The sequence below is a fragment of the Tauraco erythrolophus genome, chromosome 19 (assembly GCF_009769465.1).
Source record: "Tauraco erythrolophus isolate bTauEry1 chromosome 19, bTauEry1.pri, whole genome shotgun sequence".
NCBI lineage: Eukaryota > Metazoa > Chordata > Aves > Musophagiformes > Musophagidae > Tauraco > Tauraco erythrolophus.
In genome coordinates this window covers 249,582-266,215 of record NC_141483.1, presented here as the reverse complement: position 1 = coordinate 266,215, position 16,634 = coordinate 249,582, and the positions used below count along the sequence as shown (strand labels likewise).

The following is a 16,634-nucleotide window of genomic DNA, read 5'->3' as shown; positions in this document are numbered from 1 at the left end:
TTAAACTTTTTTCTACTGAGATTCTCTATTGAGCTGTACATTTTAAATACTGTTACAAAACACGGACGCACATTTTACTGTAGCTTGAAAAGGCCGTTTTGAATACAGCTGGATAATCAAGGTCAAACCTATAAACTGGACCACTGAACACTGAGCACGTGCCCTACTTGCCAGTGTGCTCTCTTAGCCTTCAGTTAGCCAGGAGCATGCTCCAACAGAAACCACTCTGACCACACAGAAACGGGATCACACAAGGTCAGAAGGAAGAAGCTCCTCCCAGCGATCAGTGGTAATCATGAAAGCTCACCAGCAGGCATTAAAGAGGCTGAGCAGCATATTGGATCCCTGGAGGTCCCCAAGGAGTTTGGTGCACCTGTGTACTCAGCAGCAAGCTAATACATACAGAAATAGTTAGGTTTCCAGCCTTTGAAACTCTGTCTATGGGAAGTTCAGGCACTTCAGGGAAGAAGTGTGTAATCTCAAAAAAGGTAAAGCTTCCTAGTTGTGCCCATGGAGCTCCGGGATTAAACAAGCGTTTGGTTCGGCTCAGCTCAGTTTTTCCTTTTCAGGCTACAAGTCGACAACTCAGCACACACTTGGCTTTCCCGGAACAGGGTCCTCCGCTCCTCCAGCTGCCCTCTGAGCACATCCTTCTTCCTCCCCTGCAGGGAAGCCCAGGAGCTGCCCCTGTTCCCAGAAAGATGATGCAACCCACCTGCACTCGCAACCACACCATTCGCTGGTGGAGGCTGACCTGCGCAGCGCCTCGCGTTTTCCCGGGGTTCGTTCAATCACAAAACTGAACATCAGTTCGAGAGCAGCACAGACTCACAACCAGCTGTTATTCTGATGAAAACATCTTTGATGAGTGTAGAAAGTTAAACCTATAGCTTAGGGCTCCTTTGTTTAAGGTGCCTAAAGGGCATCCAGTCGGCCATGACCAAGCTGAGACGAGCCAATGCAGGCATTCACACCAAACACACCACCATAACACGCGTGGGCCATGTACACGCATGAACTCCAAACTGCTGAAGAACAAACTAAACATCTTCTAAATTCTCCAATTCCCACAGAAAGATAAGCTTTTAGAAACAGAGGCACACAGCATACAGCCAAACCCTACACATAATCCCATCAGAGCTAAGGGCCTGTAACACCCGTCACACTCACGTTCCCTCTGGGGGCGTTTCTGCCATCTGAATGTCTCGGGGGTCAGAAGTCACATCCAGCTCTGGCTCTCCGTTATCCATTAGTTTGAGGTTAAAGATGATCACCAGCGTACCTGAGCAAGTAACAAGGTGATCAGGTGAATCCCAGCCGAACCCCAAATACCTTGCCGTGACCAGCACTGTCCATACGTACCTTTCTCACCACAGATCTTACTAAACTGCTCCATCACTTCCTGTTCTGATTTGAAAGGGGAATACTTGTAAATTAGCTCTGTCTCAATAGCAAACTTCTCCATGTTGTCAGTCACAGGCTCCCAGCTTCGGGCATTCCAGGTGGGCAGAGGAACGATGACCTGCAAATCGCAATCACACCAAGAGCAACTCAGGCCCACCTACTCCAGCCAGCCCCTTCTGCAGATGACAGCTGAGCGACTCACCCCTTCCGACAGCCCCCTACGTCACTGCAAGAGCTTTTCAGTGGTTTGCATGTCTGCCAAGTGCTCGAAGACCCCTCTCTTTGCCAGGCTCTGAGTTGCCTTCCTACAACACCTAATCTTAGACCGAACCGTTCCCAAGTCACCTGTATGGTACTGGCTAATCACACACTCAATGTCTTTTTTCCTCTCCTCTTGTAACAACTTTCATAATACTAAAAACACATCCAAATTTGCTTCTTAAAATTGTCAATCTCAGTCCTTAACTTCTCTCTTAAACTCAAATATTCTTCACTCATATTTATCCTGATCTCGCTCTATTATTTTTATAGGATTCTAGCAAGGTTATTGGTGTTTTCTGTTTGCTTACAACAAAACACAAGTAGAATTATAGACTGCAGTTGCCTATTAAGGACAGCAAATCCTGTTGTCACTTTAGAATTGAGGTCAAGCCAAAATGTCTGGCTCCAGAGGTACTGTGGGAACTACATCACTGTTCCCAACTTGCTTCAGCCATCAGCTGGCTGCTTGCAAGCGCTGCTCCCTCAACAGCCTCTTTGTAGCACTCCCCCCACTATCACAGGGAAAATGCTTTCTTACTTACTATCCCAGCAACAAATTTAAAAGTTTTCATATCAGCCTTGCCTGGAAAATACTTGTGCTTGAGCACAAAAATACTTCCATGTTAAGAGTCTGGACACAGGACAATGCTGATTATCTACAAAGATATGCAAGTTTTCGATAACTAGAAACACACTGGGTTTTTTAATTAAAAAAAAAAATCCGAAAGAGGAGACATGTCTGGAGTTTATAACCTGAAGGTAGCAACTCCAATCACACCTTTAAATCTCTACAGGAAATCAAATCAGAGTAATAAATTTAAATACATCTCAAACTAAAATTTTGTGGGGAAATGAAAATGAAAGAAGTCTGGGCATGTCCTGAACTCAGCATAAGCAACTTAAGTGATTGGAACAAGCCCCTCAAATGTGCAGTAGCTTAGAGAGACCTCTGATACAGACCGAAAACCAAAGGAAAAAATTTTTGATGACTTTGCAGAACTGCTACAAGTGTATCACCACGAGAAAACCATACACTGATCCAACCAGAGTGGCACCCAACACTGACAGAGCCTCTCCTGCTGTGAGAGCCGGGAAGTTCAGACCAGACAGCATGCACCACACTACTGCACTACCACAAAGTACATGCCAACCTCATCGATGCCTTCTTCCTCAATGGAACGTCCGTGACAAGAGGAGGCAAGTCATGGGTTGTCTTTCTTTGTGAACAGGATAAAATCCTTCCCAATCCGCATGGAACCCCTGGAGAGAGATTTCAGGCTGATGCACAACACTCTCTAGAAAGCAGACCGCATTACTGAGTTTTCCTCCCATCATGTTTCAATTATGAGATGCCAAAAACAGGTGAGGCAGAAAAAGAGCTTAAACAGCAGCTATCATTTCTCTTCAAACGTCTCATTCCTTCAAAAGGCATCTCACTCTGGACATTTTCATAACATTTGAACATTTAACACTAGTCACAATTAAAGGTGCAGAAGTACAGCGTGGCGTTCCAGGCTCACGCTATGCAGAAAGTTTAAAAAAATATATATTTTTTTTTCAAATCAAGAAAGATTACTAAGGTGAGATGTGACAAAACCTTCAAATTATGTGAGGCAGAAATTAAGTGAGAAAGCGAACACACGCTTCATTTTGGCTGTACACAGAATGAACAGCAGCAGACAAGTTTCTGGGAGACAGAGAATTTATTCCCTAATGTCTAACCCGCAGACACCCTGACACTTCAGTGAATGCAACTGAGCAGCCAGTTGTCATGAAAAGGGACAGTCCCATACCCTCCTCCCCACCTCTCCTATCCCTAATAATGCCTTCCCCCCCCTCTTCTCCCTCACTCACCCAATTTGTCCAAAAACCCTAAACAGGGAAAAAAATTAACATAGTCTCAAAGAGAATGAGTTTCCTGTCAGTTCAGTTCTCTTAGGACGGGCTTAAGGCCATACCACAGCTCACCTTTTGCATTTTAGATTTCAGTCGGCAGTTCTCAGCTGCAATATGGCATGTCTCTTGCTCAAGTTTAAGAACAGGACAGACATCTGTCTTGGAAGTGCACAGGCAGCATCTGGGATCTGTCCCTGCACTGCAGCTGGATTAATAGCATCTCAACATCCCTTAAATCCCCTTTTTTCTTTTTCTCAGATTAGTCCCACAAGATTTCCCACAGAAGGATGCACATAAATAATGAAGCCACATGGAACAGCATAAGCAGAGCAGCTGAGCAGAGTAAGCCACAAAGCCCTCTAACTTTCCCAAGGCATTAGTTCACTGCAGCAAAACCTTTATCTTTTCTAGCAAATCCCCTCCAACCAGTAAGATTTCCTTCCTGCCCCTGTTCCTCTGCCAACTTAATCTCACTCCTCTCATTCCTTCCATCATTCTCGTTCTTCTCCATGCATTTGTTTGATTCACTAAAAAAAGAAAAGGTCTAAGTCCATCTGACTTGCATCAGAAACTTTCCCAGCGAGAAGCTGCAGCACTATTTTACTCCATTTTACCACCTGTCTGCCACAGGCATATTAAGGTTTTGTTTCCTGCTCTTTTTCTTTCCTTTTTTTTTTTTCTTCCCAGCTCTGCCTCATGCAAACATAAACGCAAAACACTGTGTCCTGGTTTCAGCTGGGACAAGAGTCAGCTCTTCTTTTTAGCAGCCAGCAGAGCTCCGGTGTTTTGGTTTCACTCAGAGGCTCGCTCTGAGAAGAATGCTGATAGCAAGCTGATGTTTGTGGTTGGACGTGAGACTCCAAGGGCTTTTCAGTGTGCCGGAGTGCAGAGGCACGGTGGGACAAGGGGGACACGATTCCCCTTGTGATTTGTGGTGGAACTTAAGACTGAGGCCAAACGGCCAATCAGTATTCCATATCATGCAGCGTCATGCCCAGTATAAAAGTGAGGGGCAGCTGGACAGACGGGCTTTTGCGCTTTGGCTCTTTTGCTCTATTGTTTTTCTTTCCTTTTCTCTCTCTCCCAGCACTCCCCACTCTCGGAGTACCTCTCTCTCTCTCTGCCCCTCTCTATTTTGGGGCCTTCGCGTTCGTCCGGATTGCGCTTCGGGACGAGACGGGCTTCGCATACGAGGGGGTGGTGAGCACCTACCCTGGTATTAATCATCTGTAGTAAATTGTTTCTATCTCAACCCACGGGTTTCCCGTTTCTTCTTTAATTCTCTCCCTCATCCCTGGGGTGAGGGAGGGTGAGTGACCGGCTGTGTGGGAGGGTCAGCCTAACCACGACACAGTCATCAGCTTTGAACAGACTTCTCTGCCACTCAGGAACTACAGCAGATGTTCACAGAGCTCCGTATACTAAACCATGGTATCTTTGTTTAGATTTCATCTGCTTTTTTTTTTTTTCTTGGGAAAAAAGATGACACCTCCAGCAAAAAATACATTTACCATCTCCACTCTAACCTCCATAATCTCAGGAGGCTGGCTTTTGTTATACCTACGATTTCAAGCCATTCCCATACTGCCCAATTTGAGTCGACTCAGGCGATCGCTTGGCTGATTTACCGAATTGAATAACACTGGCAGCTTCATCTGAAATGAGAGACAAGGAACAAAAAAATGTTTCTTTTAATATACAGACCACACACACATCTTTTAGATAAACGTACTCATCCTCATGCTGAAGCTCTACCATACAGCCCTGTAAGATAACACGTTGCTCAACGGCATCTGCATCGCCAAAAGCTTTGTACAGATGCCATCGTGCTGACAAGAGAGTTTTAAGTCGCAGACTAGGCCAGTGCCCCCCTCCCAACTGCACAGAGACATTTCTTTCACAAGAAAACGTCCACCAGACCATCTGTTGTGTCCACGACCATTATCAGCACACTTATAAACCAAACCACAACGCCGGGACACTGCAGCTCTGCTGTACTTGCTGACGCCACAGACTCGGAACCGCTGGCACTACAGCAAAAGGCAGTACTATAAAAAAAGGTCTTGAATTTGGGAAAAAACATTACGTTTTCATCATGGCGTGGAACCGAACACTCTGAGTAATTAATGCTCTAGGTAAGAACACAGCTCCACTTCAGCAGCAGAGCGCTGCACGACTGCCAGCAGGACAGCTATAGGTGAACAGGCAGCCCCAGCACGGACCGCGGCCATCAACGGGCGTCGGATCAGCGCAGGGCAAAAACGAAAGGATGGGATGGCTTTACAGCTGAGAGGCTCTGTCGTTTCTAGCACAAGCCTTTCCATTATTGAGCCTTCAACGCCATCCATAGCAGCAGAACAATCCCTCTCCTTCCCCCAAGGCACTGCAATCATTTCACCATAGTTTACCGGAGAAATGAAGCGCATTCCAGAGACAAGGAACACAAAGTGCCTTCCCAGGAAGGCTACAACGACGACAGCCCCAAACGCGTACCCAAGCTGTGATGGAGCACAGGACATCGCTGGCTCCAACCGGCCAGGCAGCACAGAGGCTGAGCCCAATGGATAAACGGGATTTTCAGCACACAGGAGACTTACTCAGGCCCACTAGTACCGGCAGCGAGTTTCCACGGGAAGACGTTTTCGTACGAACACCATCGGTCTAACACAAAACCACTGAGCTGAAAACGCCATTTTCCATAAAATGACGTCCAGATTTAAAGCCACGAATCACCATGGTGAAAATTAAGGGGACAAGTGTGCAAGCACCTTGCTGCCTCAATTCAGTACGTTCACAACAGAGGCCAACGGCTATCCCAAAACCAACTTTTGGCTGGATGAAAGTACCTCTTCCTTTCCTTCAGCCTACACAAGCATTTTCCAGGCCGAAGACAGACATCAGAGTATCTCGTACTGAGGTCTAGTAAGGATATCCATGATATTCACATTGTTATCGTACTATTACAGAGTGTCGTGGGTCAGCCCCGCCGGCAGCGCAGCCACCACCAGGCGCCCACCCAGCCTCTCCCGCCGTGAGGCGCAGAGGAGAGAAATGGAGCAAAGTGTGCTAGCGGGCGAGACAAGGACAGCGAGGAGCCACCCAACCGGCCACGGCCCCGTGCACAACAGGCTCCGTCTGGGGACAAATCCATCTAATTCCTTTACGCTCATTCAGAGAGGATAACAAGAACAAAACCGGATCTCAAAAACAAACAACACCTTTCCCACCCCTCCCTTCTTCCCGCTCTGCCTCTAGCCCCAGTGACACCGGGCACAGGGAATGGAGGGGTGGGGGTGCACGTCAGTTCATCACACGTTATTGTCTGGCCGCTCCTTTCTTAAAGGAGGAAGGCTCCTTACACTCTCTTTCCCCTGCGCCAATGGATCCCCTCCTACAGGACAGTCCACAGACGTCTCCAACATGAGTCCTTCCCACAGGATCCATCCTTACTCATTGGATTGCTCCACCGCGGGCTTCTTCCCCACAGAGTCACGGCTTCTGAGGGAGCTGCCACCTGCGCTGGCATGGGGTTCCTCCAATGGGCTTCAGATGCCTCTCTGCCTCATCGTCAGACTCCAGCACGCTCACCGGCGAACCATCTCCCTACGACTCCTTCAGGCACAGAGCATCTGCTCCAGCGTGGGGCTCTCCAGGAGCTGCAGGTGGGTCTCTGCTCCACAGTTATCTCCAGGGTTTGGCAGGGGGGCCGCTGCCATCTCTCCATGGTCTGCAGGGGAATCCCAGCTCCGGCATCTCCTCCTCAGTTCCTCTTCACTGTCCTGGGTGTCTGCCTGGCCGTTTCTCTCGGGTCTCAGCCCTCTCTCTGCTGCAGCCATCTCCAGTTTGGCCAGCAGCGGCCCAGCGTAGGCAGCGCACCGCCCAGGAGCGTGGGGGGCAGCCCCCCACCTCCCCTCTCTCTCCAGTGTGGCTTCCAGCCTCAGCTCAGACCCTTTGTCCCTTTTAACCAGGGCATTCGGGATTGACTCGGCCCTGGCCTGAGGGGGAGGGGAGGGTCTCACCTGGCCAGAGGCCAGTCCACGGGTTTTGGAGCTGGGGAAGCTTTTCACAGATACTTAGAGGGGCCCTTTCCAGCAGCCCCCTCCGTGCTGCCAAAACCCCATCACACAAACTCAGCACATTAAGCTTTTTCACAACTACTTACAGGGCCATTTCTGCAGCCCCTCCTGTAAAACCCCAGCACATTGTGTTAGTTTTAAAGCCTGGTCAGAAAAGGGGATAGGGGATACTCTAAGAAGAGAAGGCTACTGGAACCCTTTTGCTATACAAAAAGTTGTATCAACAACTATTTCTAAGAAAACTGAGAAGCCTAAAACTGGTAAAAGTAACTGTTCTGAAGCATTTCCTCTCTAAGAAAGGCAGACCATATGGTTATCACTAAATACTGGATGCCCAAAACCACTCTATAAAGATTCTTCTTTCTGGGCAGAGGGGTGAAAATGATGCCAAGCAGAGGGGACTACTCAAGGAGGGAGCATCTCTCTCTGCTCCAGGTTTGCTGTCTTTGGGAGAGATTAATCTTTACCCTCCTCCCAAGAATGAAGGTACAAACGAATTTTTTTCCAGCTTTTTTGAGTTAAGGCTCTGGAGGGAGTTTCACTTAAGCCTATTTTAGACACACTGTTTTCATTTCATCATGTCTCAAGAGTTACTGGATTTTACAAAAAAGAAACAAAAAAACAAACTCCAGGCAACAAAAAGGGAGATGATGCCATTTATGCCAAATGGAGGAGACAAAAAACAATCCTCTTAAAAAGTATTAGAAACCAAATGAAGCAGGTGATTGGGATAAGCCAGCACAGACTTACCAGAGGCAAGTCACGTCTGACTGATCTGGTCACCTTCTACAACAAGGCAGCGCTTCTGCCCACGAGAGGAGCAGTAGATGGGCTTCAGCAAGTGCTGGACATTGTTTCCCACAGCCTTCTCCTGGACAAACCGCCAAGACACTGACCGGAATGAGTGGCATGAAAGACCAGTAGGGAACTGGCTCACAGGTTGCGCTCAGCAAGTGATCATCAATGGTTTTCAGTCTGGCTGGCACCCTTCACAAGCGGGGTGCCCCATGGAATCGATGCTGTGCCCCACGCACACATCTTCATAAGGGATCTGGACAATGGGATCAAAAAGCTCCTCACCAGGTTTGCTGATGGTGGTGAGCTGGACACCTCAGAAGGAGAGCCTCCTTGGGGAGAAATCTGGAGAGGCTGGAAGAGTGGGCAAGCAAGACTCTTATGAATGGAAAGGCAAGGTCCTGCATCTGGGATGAAATAACCAAAGAGCCCAGTACAGGCTAGGATCTGTGTGACTGGGGAGCAGCTCTGCTGAAAGGGACCTGAGGTCCTGGTGGACAAGCTGAACGTGAGTCAGCAGTGCTCTGACTGCAGCAACAACGGTAAATGGGATCCTGGGGCTGCGTCTGCAGAGGCGTGACTACAGAGAAAAAGATGGGGATCATTCCACTCTACACAGTGCTTGTCAGGCCGCACCTGAGTACTGTGTCCAGTTCTAGTCTCCTCAATTCCAGAAAGATGCAAACAGACTGGACAGGGTCCAAAGGAGATGATTCAAAGGGCTGGAGAACCTGCCCTATGAGAACAGACTGAAGGAGCTAGGTCTTTTCTTACTGGAGAAGAGACGGCTCAGGGGGAATCTCATCACAGTATTCCAGTACTTAAAGGGTGGCTACAAAGAAGATGAAGGTGCTCTCTTCACAAGGAGTCACATGAAAAAGACAAGGGGCAACAGGTACAAGTTGCACTGGGAGAGGTTTTGTCTCAAGATAAAAACAGACATTTTTAGAATACGAACAATCAATCACTGAAACAACATCCCCAGGGATGTGATGGAGTCCCCATGGCTGGAGTTTCAAGACCCAACGGGACAGGGTGCTAAATCATCTCTAGGCTCCCTTTCCCATGAAGGATTGGACCAGATGGATCTTTGAGGTCCCTTCCCTATGGTTCTATGATTCCAAAATGCAAGTTAAATAGTTATTTTCTTCAATCCTTTAAGCATACATTATAGATCACTTCTTAAACCAGTCGTTACACCTTTCAACCTACAAGTTGCTTCACTGAGTCATCCAACCTACATTTTTAATTCATTACCATCCCTGCCCAAACAGCAGGTAAAATTCTCAAGCCTAAGTTTCCTCAGTGGTGATGCCCCTGACAATCCGGGAAATCCCGACCTAAGATGTGCTGCATGAGATCTACTGTTTGGTTTCCTAACTGACTCCTATTTAGTCCCTTATGAAAAAGCCAAACTTTTGGACCAGTACTATTATTCTAATATCTCCCTGTGGGACGCGAATCCTCGGATCTTTTGATGACTCATGACTCCACAAGATAAGATGTTTGCAGCTTGAGCACAAATGATTTTGATCTGCAGACCACACAATCCAGTGCGATCACTAAGAGAGCCAACGCAGCAAGTTCTGAACACAACTGTAGTAGCAGCCACTTGACAAACACACCTAGTTTTCAGAAATGCTCATCACACCTTCCCCTAATTTTGGTTGAGGAGTTGCATTTGGCTTGACAAACAGGAGCTATCAGGCAGAGCACTCGGATTTGGCCTATTGCCTCGCCACCCCCTTCCCAGTTTTCCCAGCCTGCCAGACAAACGCAGAACTGTTGGGCTGTTGTGGTTTAACCAGCAGGCAGCCAAACACCACACACCCATTTGCTCACCATCTTCTGCAGTGGGACAGGAGAGAGAATCAGAAAAAAGGTAAAACTCGTGGTTTGAGTTAAAGACAGTTTAATAGGACAGAAAAGGAAGGGAAAACAATAACAATAATGATAAAAGAATATACAAAACGTGATGCACAATGCATCACCCACCCACTGAGCGATGCCCAGGCCATCCCTGAGTGGTGGCTGCCACCCCCCGGCCAACTCCCCCCAGTTTTACTCAGCATGACGTCATATGGTATGGAATATCCCTTTGTCCAGTTGGGGTCAGCTGTCCCCGCTGTGCCCCTCCCAGCTTCTAGTGCACCTCCAGCCAACTCACTGGCAGAGCAGTACGAGAAGGTGAAAAGTCCTTGTCTTAGTGCAGTGCACCGCTCAGCAACAGTCAAAACCATACCGTGTGTTATCTGCATTACTCTCACCCTAGATCTCAAACAGCGCTACACCAGCTCCTAGAACGAAAATTAACTCTATCCCAGCTGAAACCAGGACACCACACAAAGAACAAGACCAATGGACGGAACAGCAACAGGACCAAGTAACGCAGAGAACGTGTTAATGGAACGGCTCACTTGAGCCACTCAGCTCTTCTTCCCATGTGGAAGCATCCAGAGGTACCTGGGTTCATGTACTCATTCTCCCAGACATGGTCCAGCAGCATACTCGGGAAGATCACATGCTAGTGTGGGCTCCAACAGCACTACAGCAAGTCATGTAGTTATTCTTCTTAACGCATCAGCTTTACATACCATAAAAATAATCCGTGATTAAAATATCCGGTGGAAAAATAAAACACTCACAACTCTATGATTTCTGTTGAAGGAGGTCTGTATAGATGTTGATGCTATTTCCAAAATAAGAAGGGAGAAAAGTCTAGCAAAAGGTTTTCTGCTGACATCTCCTAAATCAGCTTTCAGATGAGAGATCTTCGAGACAGAATCATAAAACACAGAATGGTTTGGGTTGATGTGACCTCAAAGATCATCTAGTTCCAGCCCCCTGCCATAGGCAGGGACACCTTCCACTAAACAGGTTGCCCAAGCCTCATCCAACCTGGCCTTGAACACTGCCAGGGATGGGGCATGTAAGACTTCTCTGGGCAACCTGGTCCAGTGCCTCAACACCCTTGGAGAGAAGAGTTTTCTTCCTTATCTCTAATCTAAATCTCCCCTCTTTCAGTTTAAAAATCCATTGTCCCTTTGTCCTGTCACTATCAAGCCCTCGGTAAAAAGCCCCTCTCCAGCTTTCCTGCAGGCCCCCCTTTAGGTACTGGAAGGCTGCAATAAGATCACCCCTCAGCCTTCCTCTTCTCCAGGCTGAACAGCCCCAACTCTCTCAGCCTGTCTCCATAGCAGAGGTGCTCCAGCCCTCAGATCATCTCCGTGGCGTCCTCTGGACCCGCTCCAGCAGCTCCACGTCCTATTTGTGCCAGGGACTCCGAGAGCTGAACACAGTATTCTAGGTGGGGTTCTCATGAGAGCAGAACAGAGGGGCAGAATCCCCTCCCTCGACCTGCTGGCCACGCTCGTTTGATACAGTTGGCTTTCTGGGCTGCCAGCGCACATTGCCAGGCTCATGTTGAGCTTCTCATCCACCAGCACTCCCAAGTCCTTCTCTTCAGGGCTGCTCTCCATCCATTCCCCACCCAGCCTCTACTTGTGCTCGGGATTGCCCCGACCCACGTGCAGGACCTTGCACTTGGCCTTGGTGAACTTCATGAGGATCTCACAGGCCCATCTCTCCAGTCTGTCAAGGTCCCTCTGGATGGCATCCCTTCCCTCCAGCGGTCCACAACACCACACAACTTGGTGTCATCTGCAAACTTGTTGAGGGTGCACTCGATCCCACTGTTCATGTCAACAACAAAGATGTTAAATAGCACTGGTCCCAGTACAGACCCCTGAGGAACACCACTCGTCACAGGTCTCCACTTGGACATTGAACTGTTGACTGCAACTCTGGAGTGCGATGATCCAGCCAATTCCTTATCCACCGAGTGGTCCATCCATCAAATCCATGTCTTTCCAGTTTAGAGACAAGGATGTCATGTGGGACACTATCAAATGCTTTGGATAAGTCCAGGTAGATGATGTCAGTTGTTCCTCCCCTACCCATCAATGCCGTAACCTCATCATAGAAGGCCACCAAATTAGTCAGGCAGGATTTGCCCTTAGTGAAGCCATGTTGACTGTCACCAATCACCTACTTATTTTCCATGTGCCTTAGCATAGTTGCCAGGAGGATCTGCCATACCATGATCTTGCAGGCACAGAGGTGAGACTGACTGGCCTGTTAGTTTCCCTGGGTCTTCTTGTTTCCCCTTTTAAAGATGAGGCCTATGTTTCCCCTTTTCCAGTCATTGGGAACTGTCACCAGACTGCCACGACTTCTGAAATATGATGGATAGTGGCTTAGCAACTTCATCTGCCAGTTCCTCAGGGACCACGGATGCACCTCATCAGGTCCCATGGACTTGTCCACCTTCAGGTTCTTCACACCTGATCTCCTACAGCGGGGTTCTTCATTCTCCCAGTCCATGCCTTTGCCGTCTGTGACTTGGGCTGTGCAGCTGAAGCTCTTGCCAGTGAAGACTGAGGCAAAGAAGTCACTGAGAACCTCAGCCTTCTCCATATGCCTGGGTAGCCAGGTCCCCCTGTTTCCTTCCAGAGAGGGCCTCACGTTTTCCTAGATCTTTTTTAGCACTGACATATCTATAGAAGTTTTTCTTGTTGCCCTTGATGGCCCTGGCCAGATTTAACTCTATCAGGGCTTTAGCTTTCCTAACTGATCCCTGGTTGCTCAGGGACAATTTCTTTGTATTCTTCCAGGCTACCTGTCTTGCTTCCACCCTCTGTAGGCCTTCTTTTTAGTGTCCGAGTTGGTCCAGGAGCTCCTTGTTCATTCATGCAGGCTTCCTGGTGTTCCTACCTTGACTTCCTCTTTGTTGGGATGCACCGCTCCTGAGCTTGGAGGAGGTGATCTTGAATATTAGCCAGCTTTCTTGTGCCCCTCTTCCCACCAGGGCTTCATCCATTGTACTCTACCAAGGAGATCCCTGAAGAGGCCAAAGTCTGCTCTCCTGAAATCCAGGGTAGTGAGCTTGCTGAGCAACCTCCTTGCTCAGAATCTTGAGCTTCACCATTTCATGGTCACTGCAGCCAAGGCTGCTCCTTGAGCGTCACATTCCCCACCAGCCCCTCTTTGTTAGTGAGAACAAGGTCCAGCAAAGCACCTCTCCTCGTAGGTTCCTCTACCACTTGGAGAAAGGAAGTTTCATCCATGTATTCCAGGAACCTCCTGGATTGCTTCTGCCGCTGCTGTGTTGTCCCTCCAACAGATATCGAGGTGCATTGAAGCCCCCCATGAGGACCAGGGCTCGTGAACATGAGGCTGCTCCTATCTGTCTGTAGAGGGCCTCATCCACTAGGTCATCCTGGTCAGGTGGCCTGTAGCAGACCCCCACTACTATGTCCCCTGTCCCTGCTCTCCTTTAATGCTGACTCATAAGCTCTCAGTTAGGACCTCATCCATCCCACAGGTGCAGCTCCATGCACTACAGCTGGTCTTTGACATAGAGGGCAACACCTCCTCCTTGTCTCCACTGCCTGTCCTTCCTAAAGAGCCTGTATCCTTTCTGACACTCCAGTCACAAGGATTCATCCCACCACATCTCCGTGACGCCAGTAAGATCATATTCCAACAGACACAATACACCTCTAACGCCTCTTGTTTATTCCCCATGCTGCTGCGCCATTAGCGTAGAGGCATTTAAGTTGGACCCCAGATGAATCTGACTTCCTGGCTGGAGCGGCTGGAATTCCTTGCTGCTGCTTCCTCAGGTGCTTCCAGCATATCTTTATCCATCTGGTATTTACCGCCTCCCTCTTCGAATCCAGTTTAAGCCCTGTCCATGAGCCCATCAGCTGTTGTGCTAAGACCTTTGTCCCCCTCTGAGAAAGGCAAGTCCCATCCGTGCCAGCAAGCCCGGTGCCATGTGGCCCATCCCACTGTTGAAACGCCAAACTGCGTTGACGACACCAGCCACAGAGCCACATATTCATTGACTGGATGCATCTGTTTCTTCCAGCATCACTGCTCGCAACTGGAAGGATGGAAGAAACAGATAACCTGTGCCCCAGTCTTTACAACTCGTGTATCCTGCATTATGAGAAGGTACAACTCAGACTACCTACAGCCAGGGACAGAAACACAGACAGGCCATGGAGGGGAGTGAGAGTAACAGACTCTCCCCAGCCGCTTTGTCCATGTTGACAGGCAAACAGTGCAACAAAAGGAGTTTCTACTTGGCTGCCCTTGGTGAAGTGACTTTCAAACACCTATCAAGCTTACTATGACCATCCAGCGTTGAAGCCATGATTGCTACAGCTCGACTCTGCATCCAAACAATATACTGAAAATTAAGAAGCGCTTTTTCGAAGGTGCTAAACAAAGCACACACCATCTTTATGTTCTGAAAAGCAACGTCCTGGAAAGGCGGAAAGATAACTTCACAGGTGATTTAAAATTTAAAATAAATAAATAAGTTTTCAGACACAGAATGAACCACGCTTTGATGCAAGCATCCAAGACAGTCAAAGGACAGAAATTACACAGTATATGCTGTACATGATGTATAGTGCTGTGAAATACCATTACAACCCACAGTACTTGCCAATCTCCTTTACAGAGTATCTCAGACTACCAAAGCCAAGATAAAATCCTTCAAGATTTAGCAGAAAGATCAGTTAAAGAAGCCAATACTTAAATCCCACCGTGTCACAAAATCAGCAATATGGGTGCAACAACAGCATAAAAGCTGCTGTTAGACTGCGGTCACTGTCCTTTGTCACCTTCTACTCTCGATCCAGAGACAAACACGTGGTTTTCCAGACACGCAGAAAAGGTTGTACTACTTCTCCCTGATCCAAAGGCTTGTGAGAAGGCCACAGTTAAGTCTCTGAACTTGTTTTATGGATGGCGCTTAATTGCTTTCTTCGATCCATTGGTGACAGAAAAGTTCTCTCACAAGACCTGTTTAGCACCCTTAATTGTGTTTCAGAGAATACCCAGGAGATATTTAGAATTCAAACTAAACTTCATGCAGGTCACAAATTTGCCTATCAAAGATGTAACGTATTTTATAAGCATTAATAAACAACTAAATGCTTCACATCACAACAGGATCTTAAAGTACTGAGGGATCAGAATAAAAACGTTAGTCGGTACTTATTTACCCATCTCCCCCACCTCCTCCAAAACCTTCCAATTTAGCCCAACTTCTCTGACCAGTAGAGAGCTCCTCACAGGAGGATTTGTCTGTCTTCAAGACACAAAGAAGATGGCATGGGTTGACAGTGCTGTTCATTGATGCTAAGGCAAAGCAAGAAGGTTTTCCTCCTGCTAGATACAACAGGAATTTACTTCAATTGTTAGGATGAGGCAGAAGTACATTTGTTATGTTCCTCTCATGCTTCTAAGATTTCATTATCAAGTATTGATCTCAATCAAAATGCCAATGATGAAACAATGGCAAAATGCTTTCAAAGCTAAGCTTTCAATTTCTGCCATGGCACACCTTCTTCTCAGAGCTGAGACACACAAACCACTTGGCAGCCTCTAATAGGCAAAAGGCTTATGCCCATCAAAGCTTGTGCTTGTTCCCTTTTCTGGCTACACTATACTCCCTCCAGCCCCAAAGCCAACTTTGTGTGCTGGCAAACCCCAGGCCAGGCTGACTCAACTCTGTAATGCATCAAACCAATTTTCTTCTGGCCAGATTAGTTTTCTGCAACTGAAGAGGTGAATAGTTTGATATATGATACAGTGCGACAGAGCCAGTGCAGAGGCAGGAACACACATCCAGGCATGGAACATCCCCTTTTCAACAGAATCAAGCTGTTAATTCAGCTTAAGCCATAACATGAAACCTCGGCTTGAAAATGCAAGTGTAACTCCCTGTCACTTACTTGAACCATTCCTGTTCCATCATCCAAAAAACACAGCATGAATCCACCTCGTAGGTCTTCCCGTTGCTCTACAAGAGAAGAGCCGTTCACTACCCCACAAGCAAAAGTTAAAAGTTCCATAAAATGGAATCAGTGTTCAAGACAGAAGTAACACAAGACCTTCACAACCCCAATATGGCTTTTCTTACAGGAAAGAGCACCAGATTTTTGGTACAGAAGGAATAAGAACTTCCCCTGCACTTTAAACTGTACGTAAAATATGCTGCAAGAGTATATTGTAAGACCAGGTTGCTGAAGCATTTGCTTTACCTGACCTCAGCTGAAAGCTATTTAAATGCTTGCCAAATTAGTTGTAAAGATACTACTTTTTGAAAGACAAGAGGCACAGCAC

The 16,634-nt window shown here is 47.6% G+C and overlaps 1 protein-coding gene across 1 annotated transcript in view; it reads right to left on the bottom strand.

Annotated features, from left to right (window-relative positions):
- Window positions 1-16,297, bottom strand: part of MORC2 (MORC family CW-type zinc finger 2) — a 49,745-nt gene extending 33,448 nt beyond the window's left edge. The window contains 8 exon segments of the mRNA XM_086623465.1: window positions 1,171-1,282; window positions 1,363-1,522; window positions 2,817-2,837; window positions 2,839-2,873; window positions 2,876-2,925; window positions 5,126-5,216; window positions 9,890-9,896; window positions 16,250-16,297. Of these exon segments, the coding sequence (XP_086479591.1) occupies window positions 1,171-1,282; window positions 1,363-1,522; window positions 2,817-2,837; window positions 2,839-2,873; window positions 2,876-2,925; window positions 5,126-5,216; window positions 9,890-9,896; window positions 16,250-16,282 (509 nt within the window). The 5' untranslated portion in view covers window positions 16,283-16,297.
- Between the last annotated feature and the right edge of the window lie 337 nt (window positions 16,298-16,634).